This window comes from Lonchura striata, chromosome Z (genome assembly GCF_046129695.1).
Source record: "Lonchura striata isolate bLonStr1 chromosome Z, bLonStr1.mat, whole genome shotgun sequence".
NCBI classification, from domain to species: Eukaryota; Metazoa; Chordata; class Aves; order Passeriformes; family Estrildidae; genus Lonchura; species Lonchura striata.
In genome coordinates this window covers 42,095,564-42,110,198 of record NC_134642.1, presented here as the reverse complement: position 1 = coordinate 42,110,198, position 14,635 = coordinate 42,095,564, and the positions used below count along the sequence as shown (strand labels likewise).

At 40.1% G+C, this 14,635-nt stretch overlaps 1 protein-coding gene across 17 annotated transcripts in view; it reads left to right on the top strand.

The window, feature by feature from the left end:
* The window catches only part of CELF4 (CUGBP Elav-like family member 4), a 708,166-nt gene that overhangs the window by 660,905 nt on the left and 32,626 nt on the right, over nt 1–14,635 (top strand). For all 17 annotated transcript variants that reach the window (XR_002466205.3, XM_021538926.3, XM_021538931.3 and 14 more), the window contains one exon: nt 9,630–9,796. Coding sequence is in view for 16 of the 17 variants with exons in the window: in XM_021538926.3 (XP_021394601.1) it covers nt 9,630–9,757 (128 nt within the window). In the remaining variant the exon portion in view is untranslated. The remainder of the gene's footprint in view (nt 1–9,629; nt 9,797–14,635) is intronic.

Genomic DNA, 14,635 nt, shown 5'->3' with positions numbered 1-14,635 from the left:
TTTCATCTGGTTTATACTGGAAACTTCAACAAAACAAATGTAAAAATAGCCTTCATTTTGATTCAGTAACAATCTCAGTGCATCCTTAACTGAGTATCAGCATCTGCTTAGAACTTGTGTAAAACCTACATTATACTCATTCTTTATTTCCAGTTTCACATTGGAGAAGAGCATATATCCTCAAAAGTTCACCTGCTTTCTTCAGCCATGTGATTTCCCCCATAACCTTATTCTGGCATATGATGACATCAGATGTTTTCAAGGAAGGCTCAGAAAACAAGTCAAGAAGAATTCCATCCATTTCTGAGAGCATTTAGGAAATAGCTTCAGTCCTACTCATCATTCAAAAAGAGGGCAAATGTTATTTAATCATCTATAAGTGATTCATCATGGGCTGTTGTTCTTGTGAGGAAAATCATCATCATCATCTGGGCTGGAATATTATGTTTCTTGTAGAATAACCACAGTGCTTTTTGTCCACAGTTGACATGTATGTATACTGGTCCAGTATCTGATTCATGGGCTCTCCAAGAAATGGCTGAAGCTTCAGTCCTTCACTTCTTCCATCAATTCATTAGATGGCTTCAACTCCTACTTATAAGAATAGGTAGAACTACAGTCCATAGCATCCATTAGAAAACCTCTTTTTACAGGAAAAGGAGAAATTCTAATCTTTAATCTACTGTCATGATGAGAGATCTGTTGTGGTTTTCTATATGAAATTTTTACCCTCTTTTATCTTTTTAGAAAAAGTTAGTCCTGATCATGTGCCCAGATGTATATATGAGCCAAAACCTTGGATCACAGAATCATAGAATCATTTGGATTGGAAGGGACCTTAAAAATTATCTCATTCCAGTCCCTTGCCACAGGCAGGGACACTTTTCACTAGACCAGATTGCTCCCAGCCCCATCCAACCTGGCATTGAACACTTCCAGGAATGTGGCATCCACAGCTTCTCTGGGCAATATGTGCCAGAGTCTCATCCCTCTCACAGTAAAGAATTTCTTTAACATATATAATCTAAATTTCCCCTCTTTGAGTTTGAACCCTCACAACAGATCAGACCATGCAATTGTTTAAATTGTCAAAATTCTAGTCTAATCTAGAGTTTTACCCATGTGCTTTCAACATGAGTAATGACAACAATTTTCCTATGAAAAATAATCAAACACCATACAGATTATGAAAGAGAAGACTCCTAACTGGAGCAGTCCTTCTTGCTCTTAAAGGCCATATTCAGGGTCAGCATCTATAGCCCTCTGCTTCTTCTGCCTGGATATTTCTCCATCTGGAGATCATCCAACAGGCAATGCACAAAAACAAAGACCAACTTCCCTGCACACTCCGGCTCACACTGTTGCAATGTGGAGAGGCAGTTTCATGCACAGGAAGATGGGAAGGCGACATAAGGAAGATACTTGTGTATTTCAAGCTGCCTTCTGCACTGGGTGTTCTGACCTTTCGAGAAAGTTAATCATGCCATCTACTTTCACTCTTCATTTAATCTCCACTTCCCATCTGTTCAGTTTCTCTCAGCTAGAAGCAAGATGAAGAACGAGTACCAGTCAGCCCTCTCAGTGGTCTGCAACCCACACTTTGGGGCCATTTATTATAAGGCACTAACATCAATTGTCACCTGTATCATGACCGTTACCTCAATCCATCCCAGATTACTAAGCAAGAACTGATTCTCTAAATATCTGAACTGCAAAATGAACAATAGACAGATATGCAGTATCAGAAGAGACTGTTCTGATACATTGGTCTGAAGTCTGAAATAACATATGCCAGGTGCCTCAGCTCATGTGACGGGTTAAAACCTTCTGCTTGAATCATATAGCATTCCTTTTAGGAAATCTCTTAATCAAGGTTTCATGTGATAGGTGCTCCACCCCTATTGCTAAACAAGATGTTTTCCAAAACAGTTCATTACCTTCACCATTTAAAATATGCAGACTTTGTGTCTTATTTCTATTTTAAATTTGACAAATGCCTGCTTCCAGCTAGAAGAAATCAGCAAGCTTTTATTTTTTCCTCCTATTCTAAAATAACTCCATGTTTTAGTAGGTATTATTTATAGACTATGGTCAGAAGTAAGTTTAACTTTCTTTTCAATAAACTGTGGCCACTCTCATTACTCTTTCAGACCTATAATTAGTCTTCTACTTTTGAATAAGTATTTAAACTTAATTGTTTTGTAGAGCAATCACTAGAACTAAATGCAGAATTCCAGTAAGGATCTTTCCTGAGCTATACTCAGAAGTAACACTACCTTGCTACTTCTAGAGAATATTCAACAAAGGTTAACTTCATCCCAAAACTACCAAAGTCTCGGGACTTTGAGAATTTCAACCTAGTCCTGAAAGCTCATATATTTGGCTGTTACTATGACACCCATCTTCTTCTTAAAAGGTACTGTTTTCTAATGAGGACTTCCTCTTTTTATGAGTGACTCACTTGCTTTTTCCTGCAGATACTTAATTTTGCAATTTTATTGGATTAAAATGAACACCCTTTAACTGTGTCCAGCCTACTCAGTGACCCAGGTCACTTACTTCTGTCATTATTTCACCATTTTTGTATGATTGGCCAATTTTACCAGTAATTACTTCAAATGTCTTCCAGGTAATGCTAGAGAAATTGAATAGCACAGAGATTTCAGCACACCGCTGAAGGAGCCTACTAGAATCTCTGCAATTTTGTTACAACTGACAGATTTTTTGGTGGTCTCATTCCTGGGCGGATTTCATTTTCTGTAGAGAAATGCTGTCTGAAATACTCTAGCAAAGTTTGAATACACTTTATGATAACTTAGTTTATTCACCGAACTTGCAATTTCATGCAATCAGTTTCATTTGATAGATGTTATGTTCCATGAAACCATGATGATTGGTACTAATTGTGTATCTTTAAATTCTTTGCCACATTATCTCATATCAAAATTTTCATAATTTTTCTGACATTTATGGAAGCTTAACAAAGTTTATCAGGTCACCTAGTTTACACCCTTAAACATTAATATTAGATTTTTTTCTTTTCCTGGAACATTTTGAAGGTTTTCTAATATTCCATAAATTTCTAAAATGAACATTAATGGTTCAGCAGATTTCTGAGCCAATTCCATGAATATTCTGAGTTTCCAATTATCTCCTCCTGCAGATGGGAAATATTTAATACTAGTTGTTTAGCACAGTCGTCTGTTACTGACTGTTCATACATTAAAAAAAATAAATGGATGGATGGATGGGATAGATAGCTGTGTAGACAGATCTCTCTTGGACATGATTAAACAGCAGTGGAAGGTTAAATAATCCAAAAAAGTCATCCAACCCTATTAGACACTGGAAAACAGCTGAAGTGCTATGCCCTTGCTCTGCAGACGCACTCCTTTATTGAGTATTCCAGTACCCATAAATCACCTTATAATACAATACTTTCCAATGCACACATACATTATAGAGCTACTTACATACAGATTGTATCCTGAAATTCTTTACAGCACTAAAAAATTGTGAGGCAGCAGCTAGTACATTGTGTAAAGAACACAGCAAGGTAAAGACCTTGCAAAGCAATTAAAGGAAAACCTCCATTCTTTGATAAAACTAATAAACACAGAGAAAAAGGAACTGAGGAGTTGTAGGAATTAAATAGACTGAAATAGCAGGAAAGGTCTGAGGAGTAGGTGGGCAGGTCCTCATGGAGGGAGAAGGACAGGAGCTACTGAACGCCACCCTTCCCACAGGAAGACTACTCTGATGTGAACACCTTATGCCTGCCTTCACAGCAAAAAATGCCTCCCTAGATCTCACCTTTCACTGGTCCATAGCAAAAGCAAGGAATTCATGAGCTGAGGGAACAGTTATATTAATAACAGATCGTATCAATAACTAATTCCTTAATTACTGACTCAGATTCTTGGAGGAAGAACAGGAGAGCAAGGTCTCTGGTCTAACCAATTACCAGCACTTTCTGCAGATCCCTCTATTTTAGTATTCTCAGACACATGGTGTGACTCTTGGGGCTGTCCTAGGTAAGGCCAGGAGCTGCACTCAACGATCCTTGTGGGTCCCTTCCAGCTGAGGATATTCTATGATTCTGCAGTTCTATCTGGCCAAGCTTCCTTCTTATGACCTAGGGGGAAGCACTTTGTACACAAGGGAAGCAAGAGGCATGGACTTCTTAATTAGGCATGGACTTCTTCTGGACCTTGTGTGTGACATTTCTTCTCTTTCCCTCCTAGAGGCTGAGCAGAAGATCCTTGCTCTTTGTTACTCTCATTTCCCTCTAGTGAAATGAATGTGAATTGAATATCAAAAGGAAGAAGTTCAGAGATGCTCTCCTTAGCTAGTGACTTTCATAACTGAAGGAACAGGAAGCACCAGGAAAGATCCTTCGTGGCAGTCAGACAAATATTCTGGTGGCTAGAACTAGAAAAAAAAGGTCTGGTCTAAAATGACCTAATAAGCAGCAATTTCTACTTGCTTCTGTTTAAGTGTCTTGCAAAGTATATCTCTGAGATGGTAGAGAATATCTGGAACATAGATAAAAATATTCTACTTAGTTTTAAGACAAATGTAATATTCTTTTCTTTGAGGTCCCTCTTTTCCTTCCTATTGCCTGAAGGCAACCTAGTTACATGAGTGAACCTGCTGTAGGATCAGCTGTCCACAGTTCAGGAGTCTGGATTAAAAGCTTACATCTGGAAGTCAAGATTGATTGATTTAAGGGAAGTTCAGCATAGTTACCATGCACTGGGCTCCATCCCCAGGAACACTCCTGCCCAAGAGACACAAGATGTTATTTCAACCTGGTAACAGATCATCAAGAGGCTGTTTTGCACATTAACCACTAATTGTCCTTGATGGATGCAAAGCAAACTAGAAAACTCAGAAGGATCAATTAAGAATCCATGTGCTCATTCAGGACTGCTCTTAGTGCACAAATTAATTCATGGACACGTAGAGAACACATGGACTGTAAACAAAAAGTTTAGTTACAAAACAATCTTCAGATGTACTCTGACATTGATTGTGAATTCCCTTCTTTATCATCCTGGATGATTAAAAAAGAAAAACAGCCATTAGGTGATATCTGTTACATAAAGCAATTGGTGATCACGTTGATCCTGTAATGAGAAAGGCACAAAGCTCCCACCCCAAGTCACACCACAAGAACTTTCTCTGGAAGAAAGGGGAAGAAAATAAAGCAATTCCAAAATTGTACCCCAGTTTCTGCCTGTGATAATTAACACAGTCCTGTAGGAAAAGAGCAAGCCAGAAGAAGTAGTGGGCTCCAACAAAAGCTCCTTTCCTGGAAGAGGCTGTGCAGAATCTGAAAGATTAGGTGCCGTCTGTTGCTATTCTAGCAGCTTTCACCATTCACTGCCACTTTTGATAAATCATTTACTAGAGAAACACTTTTACATAATCCCTGGGGGTGGGGAGAAGAAGGAAAAAAGAAAAAAACCTACCAATATCCCCACCATAAAGTAGATTTAACACAAAATGCTGTCCCCCTACCAACTGTCTTCAGACCAGAACATATATTTCTTTGATTATTAATTAACTGATGCACAGAAAGAACTTCAAGCTTTTTAACCTCTCCCTTTCTCTTTCGTCCTTCAAGCATGGCGATGACAATGCAGAGGTGGTGTTCAAAACAAATATAGCAATTGCCATTGTGTTTTGAGCCCATGGGCTCAAATACTAAAGCCATTTAGGAACTGAGTGTTTATGTTATTTTCCCAGTGCATACATTCTATTCCTAGTCATACATGTTCAAATCTTTCATAGTCCCATGAATCCCACTGACACAGGTGAGGAGAAACAAAGATTGTTGACTGCCAATATTGCGTATATCAGCAACAAAAAAAGTCAAATCTGCCAGTAGGTATTTGACCTGAGGAGAGAAAGGAATATGCTGCTGTTAGCCCAACATGCCTGTCTCTCTGTCTATCACTTATCCACTGTAAAGTCTCAAATCTCAGGATAATCCCTAGCTTTCCTTCTCTTTGGAGTTCATCCAAATACCTTCTGCAATACCAAACACAGCTATACATAAATAATAGGAAAAGGGGAGACTTGGATGCACCAGCAACTTCTGAGCATATCAAGGCCCCTGAAAACTAAAACAGTGAAATGAAGCTAGAGTAATTAGTTACTCTGTCCCTAGACTATGATCACAAAGAAAATACACAGTTATTGGCATTTGCCCATCTCTTTCCCCAGCTTTCAAATCCACTTCCTCTAGCCTCAGCGTCCAGCCAGAGGAGATTTTTATATTGCATCAGTGAATACTAGAACAACTAAGGAGAAAAAAATCTGGTCCAAATCTATAGGAAACTAATACCAGAATCAGAGTACAACTCCCAGCTTCATCATCTGGTCTAAATGAAATATAGTGAGCAAATGCACTTCTGATCTCTCTTATTAGTCCCATTTGTTAAAATGCTGTATTACTTACAGTTTTGCACAAAATGAGGAAGTGGGCTTAGAATTCCATCTCAAATGCAAAGTGATGATAAAAACTGGTAAAACTTCATGAGGTTATATCACAGCAAGGTTCTTGCACAAGTACAACTATATTAGCACCTCAGCACAAGGGCTTATCATCCCTCTAAGGTCTAGTCTCCACAAAAGAAATAATTATCTATCATAGTGGGCAGCATCTCTGGAAGGGTTTTATTCAGCAATTAACATCACTTTAGGGAGTGATCAACCCAGGTATTTAGACAGTTAACTTTTTATGTTGAGATGTGACTCCTAACTGTGGAACCAGGTAGATCCCACAACAGAGGTTCCTTGATTTAAGCTGGGTGCCTGCCTTCACTGCAGCCAGCATTGCTCCCTGACCAGTGATTCATTTGAACACAGCTAAAGGTGTCCTGATAAAAGAGAGAAATCCTGCCCTACCCTCCACTGACTGCACTGGCAGGACCTCCACTGATTACTGTAGGATCCTAAAGTGACATATTCACAAATGGATGGATGTGCAGGCACCATCTAGATGTGCACATGTAGGCAGTAGGAGGGACATCCCAAAGGACCTGTTGCAAGAGTAGAAATCAAAGTTCCCAGGCAAGATATATTTTCTGAAGGAATGAGCTAAACAACCATTCAGCTGCAGCCAACTCAACTTTGATATTGGACTGCTGTGTGTATATCAGCAAAGTAAACATACCTGGCATTTGTATCTAGCACTCGGGACAGCTTGCACAAAATGGCCTACACCCAAATTATTAATTTCTCTCAATTTCCAGAACATCATGGACACATCCAAGTTAACCACTGAGCACAGCCTGTCTTCTGTGCTAAAACTCACACTTTGTCCAGGAATTTTTTGATGTCAAACATTAGTCAAAAAAACCTCAGCACTAGAGATTATTAGGTTCCAGTTTCTCTGAACATCCATGGAACAGCTCTAGTCTACTGCTTTAGATGTAACTGATGTGTGTTGGCCAGGAATATCAGAAAACCAGATGTGATTTTTAAAAAGAAATGAGTTTCACTACATCCTATATTCAAGGATATGAAGTATATTGACAACATATTTAAGGTTGAAGCTCAAGTAAGGCATCCCCAAGGGGGTTTCCAGAAGTATTTATGACTGAATGTACTTGAGTGAAACCAAGTACATTTATTCACGTGTTTCATTTATTCCATTGTTGAGAATGAATCATAGGACTTTGTTGATAGATTATTCAAGTAGTCACATGAAAACTGGTAACATCACCAATCACTTAGTATCTAAAAAGTGAGGGCAAGAGCAGATCCATTGCTATTGAATAAAACCACAGCTCATTACTCACTATAGCCCTCCAGTTTTCTTTGATGATTGCTGTGGGGCTTGAGAGTACTTTTTGTTCATCTTCAGAGCTGCAGTGTTGGTACCTCCTCATCCAGTGGGTTGGACGGAAAACTGTGCAGACAGCCAGTTTACTTGGAGCCCTGGCTTCAAAAGGGGAGGACAAAGAAGGTTTCTTATTTATTCCATGGGCATCCCTTTTAAAACCCAGTGCGCCATACTCAGCAAACCTGTTGTCTCACTTTGAGAGACTAAGACCTTAGTCTTTCATGACCTGTCATGAAATTAGATTATTAGCCAAGGTCAGGGAGAACAGCTTAATGCAGGGGTGAGAAGTTGCCTTTGCGTGCACAGCTGTGTCTTTTTCAGATGCAAGACACCCTATGTCACCTATGAGACTCACTTCTGAAGAGGAACTAGACCAGGGAGGAGGGGCTGCAGAATGAATCCACAGCACAGCCAAGGCTGTCAGTAGCAGGTGTATACCTGGCAGCAAACATTCAGCATTAGCGTTTTGAGGGGCTTGCAAAAGCCATCTCTTCATTTCAGCCTGTCTGTTGAGCAACACCAGGCTCCTAGGATTGATTTGTGCTGCCAGAGCCTTGCAGGGCTAGGTAAACAGATGGCTTTGTCTGGAGAGCAGACTGGTCCAGGCTAGACTCACCCAAGGTTTGTGCTCAGAAATGTTGTTGGCACACAGGGACATTTCTGGCAAAAGTAGCAGAGGCAATGCTTGTACAATGTGATGGCCCCCTGCCTCGCTAATATCTCAGAGCATGGTCACTCCAGATACAGCCATAAACAGCATGGGAAAATGAGGCCTTTTTTTTTTTTTTTTTTTTAATCTAACATAATAAAAAATTAAAAATAAAAATACATTTTAAAAATACATTTTAAAATAAACCCAAAAACAAACAGAAAAAAGAGGCAAAGTTATACCAAGAGCTCTCCCCTGAGCTGAATGCATTAGATGCATTGCATCCTGTGTGGTTGACCTATATTATTTCATCAGACTGTTAGAGAGCAAATGAGGACAAAGAATGTCTTAGGTGACCCATAAATACAATATTCAGTCACTATAGTTGTTTCTAATGCTGGATGTGCTCCATGGTTGATTGGGAGATTTGCTGGCAAAATTTGAAATTCCATAGGAAAACAATGTTACGAAAGCACTTGTGTTCACCACACAACTGCAGAGTAATATGGAGTTTGCAGAAATTGCCAGTGATTAAATCTCTTCATATTGCTTGGCTGGCCAACAATCAAACCATTCATGCTGATTAATATGATAATGAAGAATTAATTATATTCACATTTTACTGATATTGCCATAATAAGGAAGTAGTAGTAGGTGTGTCAGATTCCCCTCATCATTAGTATTGGAAGACAAAGAAAAGGTTATGATGGCAAGTTAAGGAAGGTTTAGAGGTTTACCTAAGTCACAGTGGAGGGAGATAGAGGAAAACAGAGTGCCTTGAGACCATGAATTACATCTGCTGACTCCCAGCTCAAAGGTGACACAAATCTTGTGGCACCAACATTTGGATCCCTGTGCTCCACATAGTCTAGTGTTCAGACTGGCACTCAGACCAGGCACTGTGTCCTGGGACACTGATCTGTAACCCCTTCTATCCTTTGTCCCACATTGGCAACCATCCTCTCCTCACTCTCCTGCCCACCTGCCCAGCCTCCTTCCTGCTCACTTCCCTCCTCTCAGCGCCCTCACTCCCTTCCCCATGTTCATTCTCAGTGGTCGTTGCATGTACGTGCCTTGGCACCCTTCGGCTCATTAAGTCCCCTGCCTTGCCTCGTGTTTTGACAGGTTTTGTGAGTTTTGACAATCCTGCCAGTGCCCAAGCTGCTATCCAGGCCATGAATGGATTCCAGATTGGCATGAAGAGGCTGAAGGTGCAGCTGAAGAGGCCAAAGGATGCTAATCGTCCCTACTGAAGGGTTGTGGGAACCGCTGGATACAAAGCACTAGCACAGGTAACTGCATGGGGAAGGGGGTGTCAGCTACACCTGTAGCATCTCTCTGTGTTGTAGACCCTCAAGGAGATTCAGCTCTGTGACTCTCTATCTTCTGCCTTTTTGACTCTGGCTAGAGCCATTCTGCTCAGACACGCACCCATGCATAAACTAGGAACTGTTTGTGTGTGTGTCTCTAGAAAAAGAGGTGGAAGGATGCTCACCAAGGGATAAGACAAATTCCTCATCTCATGGGCATCCTGCATCTCTAGAAAGTGTTTCTGGTCACTAGAGGAGAGTCAGCAGCTGTCCTGATTCCCCCTGCTCAGTGAAAGAGCATTTCTGGTGCTTGAAGACAATCTGCAATTAAGAGGTGGGACTGGGTTGCGGTTTAATCCCAGGTGACTGGACTGGGACAGTGTCTGTCTCAAAAGCTCTGTGTTGCAAATGTTTCAAAGCATTCTTCATTCTTCATGCGGTACAGTCTGTATCCAGTTCCATCTCAGCATAATAACTTAATGTAAATATGTCTCCTTGACAACAAAATAACCCCTGATTTATTTCTTCACAAACCCAAGAAATTAATATAATGATCCATGCTCACTTCTTGGTCAGTTGTTTTAAACTCCTGTGTGTAGATAAAACCTAACCAAAGCCAAGGAAGCTTAGCTGGAGTAAGGACCTGGGGTCTCATTTTTAGACTCATTTGCCATGTACTACTGGAAAGAAGACAGCTAGAGGTTTCAAGGGAACTTCTTATACTTGTAACAGCACCAAAAATATCAGAAGCCACGGCTTGTTTCATTGGAATCCCAACATATCATTAATAACAAAAATGAAGATGTTTCCAAAAATGGAAATATTTTCTACCACTGGTTGGCTCTTTCATTAGGTAATTCTTTGAGAAACAGAAATATAAAGCCTTATGTGTTTGTTTACAGAGACAGGGAACAATAAGGAAGTCTCCCTTTTATTAAAACTGTTCCACACTAGAGGTTCCCCAATAAATTCAGCACCTAAGGAGGCCCTAAGTAATTTGTACTCCTGAGTTAGTGATAAAGAGATTCGTTAGGTGACCTTTCTATGTCATTTTAGCTGTAATGTCTAAGATTCTGTGATTTTTTATTCAGGCCTCTTTTGATTCATCTAAGACAGGCAGGAAATCCCTATCTTCAACTTTCCCAAAGAAAAACAGAGTGTTTTAATTTTTCTCTGGGATCCCAAATATCTTTGAAAAATATATTTTTCCAGTCTTCACAGCAGTATCCTTTCCAGTGAGAATTCAGGAATGGGATCAAAATGTCTTTGAAAGAGGTGCTGCACTGAAGACAGCATAAAGGAGATTAAGAAACCTTCCAATAAACATATTAGGTGCATGTGCAGGAAACAGCCTCCATAGTTCAGAACCTCCTTTATATGTGACTACATGAAGATAACCATTAATGCGTTTTCCCCCTTCAAAAACCTCTTTTCTTTTTCTTGCTTATGAAAAGGCCTCTTGGAAGCTTGAAACCAAAACATGTTGCCATATCCAAATGCTTTTTGCTTCATCACACTGGCTTTTTTTCTGCAGGCTTTGCTGGGGGAGAGCGGGGGTGGGGGGGGGGGTGCATGCGTGCAATTGTGTTAAAGCAGGGGCTGCCTTTGTCAGGGAGGCTTTCTGTGACACCTGCAAAGGGATCAAGGGACACAAAGGTCTCCCTAGGTAGGCACCAGGCTTTATGCCCCAGCATATCTGTGCTGGCTGATGATATGCTTGTTTCTCATGGTGGTGTCAGAAGATGCAGGGCTGTGAATATCTGTGCTGTTCAAGATTTGCCAGTATGAGTCTATGGTGGTTTTTTATCATCATGGTTCACCATGAAGTGCTCTGAGGTCTCAGCTTATTTTCTACAAAAGGTTGCTCACTAGTAGGACAAAGATTTGTTGCTTGGGCATTTTTTTCCCAAAAAAATTTAATAATTATATAAAAAGGAATCAGTAGTTAAAATGGTAATAGAATTCCATATTTGTCCCTCTTAAAGAATTTTTTTTCCTTTTCTTTGCTTCTAATAAGCAAACCAGTCTTGAAGACTTTCTTCTAGATAGGAAGTCCTTCAGCCTTCCTGGATTTTACTTCAGCTTTAGTACTCTGCTGTGCAGAAAAATCATTCTGTTTTTACAATCAGATCACTTCCACCCTTCTCTCCTTGTTTAGAGACTTGCTTAGAGACCCTATCAAAATGTATCTCAGAGGTCCTTGTTCTCTTGCATACTTACACCTTGTTCAGTCTGTTGCAGGAGCTGTACCCAACTTTTAGCAGAAAGGAATTCTCCAGGAAAAAAGTTTTATATGTATGTTTTTCCACCTGGCAGAAGGAATTGCCCGAATGTATGTGGTCCCAGGAGAACACTGCAGGAACATTCCACAGGGGAGGATTTGGGTTATCACAGGGAGAACCATGATGCAATAGACTGGAGAAGACACTTGGTGACAGCCAGGATACCCAGAGGGTCACATGGGTTTAAACCCAGGTCTTTCTCCAGCTCATCTGCCTCCCAGTGCTTGGGAACATTGATACCAGCACTCTAGGAGCAGGCAGGATTCTCAGTCAGGAAGGCCACAGGTCAGCTTTCTCACCAGGGCTGAGCAATAGCAATCAGCAGAGAGCTAAGCCCTCAGGAATAAGCCTGACTCAGAGATAGATCAGCTGTTCTTGCCTAAGCACAGTATTATTGTACCTCCACTGCTGGCTTGATTTGCAACTTCCTTTAACTGACAGAAAGATAATAACTCCGCTGTGCTTTTTATCTATCTTTACTTTGGATGCAGCTCTTCAGGGTCTTTAATTCCAATTTGAAGCATGTATATAACCATATTGACACCAAAGTAATTACTCATGCTTCAAGAGGATTCTCAAGAAACTTTAATTGGGATTTTTCCAAGGAAGGGCTTTCTTTCTATTGAATTGCTTTCAAAAACTAAGAAGTTGCAATGACAACAACCAAAAAAAAAAAAAAAAATCAGCACCCCGTTTGAGACAATCTACCAGAGTGTTTTTTCCTAACTGAAAAAGAAAGAACCTCACTAAATTTTAATTCTGAATGCACTAAAAAAAAAAAAAAAAAAAAAAGTATAAATCTCCCTTTTGGGACACAAGCAGTCTAGGCCACAGTGATTTGAAGTCCTTTTGGGTTTTTTTGCAAGTGCTCTAAACTTGCTGCTTAACACTGAAAGGGTTTCTGTGATGCAACAGATAAGCCCAAAGCTGCAGCAAGCGAAGACCTGAAGAATTTAGATGGCAAAATGGCTGCCCCTGTTCTCTGGGAGAAAGCAAAAGAGAGGAAGATCATTTGAGGCAACTCTGCCAAAATCAGTATATTCTATTGCCAATCTCTGCTCAGGACTAGGAAGCAAGGACTGGGAGATAGTCCATGTATCTTTCAGACAGTAAATGCACAAAATAATTAAGAAAGAAAAAAAAAAAAACCTGAAACCCACATCTCCCTTAGGTGGCCATTGCTAGGAGCCCTTCCATGCCCTGTGCTAAGAGAAGTTGCAGGTGCAGCCCGCAGTGCCTGGAGCTGTGTGTGAGCCCTGAGCCCACTGCCAGGACAGGCAGGCATGGTAGGACAGCACTGCCTAGAAAACTGCACAGCTCACAGCCCTTCCAGAGCTCAGGGCAGAGCACAGAGCAGCCCAGGAGCATCCAGCTGATAGATCAATAAAAGACACAGCACAAAACAGCCCTGAAAATCCTGTCCATTTCCCTTCTGTGGCTTCATTGCAGTGGCTGGTCACTGGCAAAGTGATGTTTTCCACCTCAGACAGACGCTGCTGCTGAAGTTTTATTTAAAGCTAAAGATGCAGAGACATTTGGGTGAGACTAACCCAGAGCCCTGGCATGAAACTGAGTGAGACAAAGTGAGTGTGAGCAAGATAAATAGAGTGAGGCAAAAGTGAAACAGAAAAATGAAAAAAAAAAAAAAAAATTGAAATAAAACCAACAGCAAGACTTTTTTAGCTGTGCTCCGGAGTAGCGACAAAACATTAAATGGTGCACTGCCCAGGCAATCTGCTTCTACAAAACACCAGGGGAAATAATATAGGCCAAAGCTCAGATACAAAAATAAAAAAAGATTCTCAGGTCCTCCTTCACTGATTTTTGAACATGGACTGATGTCTGGTTTATTGTAAAATGTGTGAAATACATGTTTTTGCAGCTGTCTGGAACAGGTGGTATTTTTACTCTAAAAGTGTCTTTTTGTTTGTTTGTTTGGTTGGTTGGTTTTCTAATTGGAGTGTATATTTTACCAAACTGGAAAATTTTGCATTTTTCTCTTTTTGTTCCCTAATAAAGAAAAAAAATAAAAGGAACCCAAACTCTATTTTAAAGTAAGATATTACTATAAGCCAAAAATAAAACAAAAAAGCAAAATTCTAAATTGCCATAAACAAAAATATGTGAGTGGAAAACCTCTGTCTTCTCTTGTCATTTCAGATGGCTTCAATGCAAACTCTAGTGAAAGTGTATTTTTTACTGAAATTTTTGTTGCTTATGCCTCCCAGATAGCTTTCTATTACCTCTAGTGAGAGGCTATTCTGTAGCTGCATTGATCTCACTGTTTTCTATTAGGCTATTCATCTTAAGATTCTTTCCAAATACCTTTTTTCAAGATAAAACCCCATTTCTTGTAGTTATGTCTCCTACAATCATGCTAACCAGCTCCTCTTCCACCTGCACAGATTATTGTTGTTTCCCTCTTTTAGTCATCACTTAGATTGTTTAGGACTTGCTTACATTATGGAAATTTGCACTAGTATAATTGCATGAAAACAGTGCTCCAGCACAAGCTTTAATATGAGTGAATAAAGAGAGA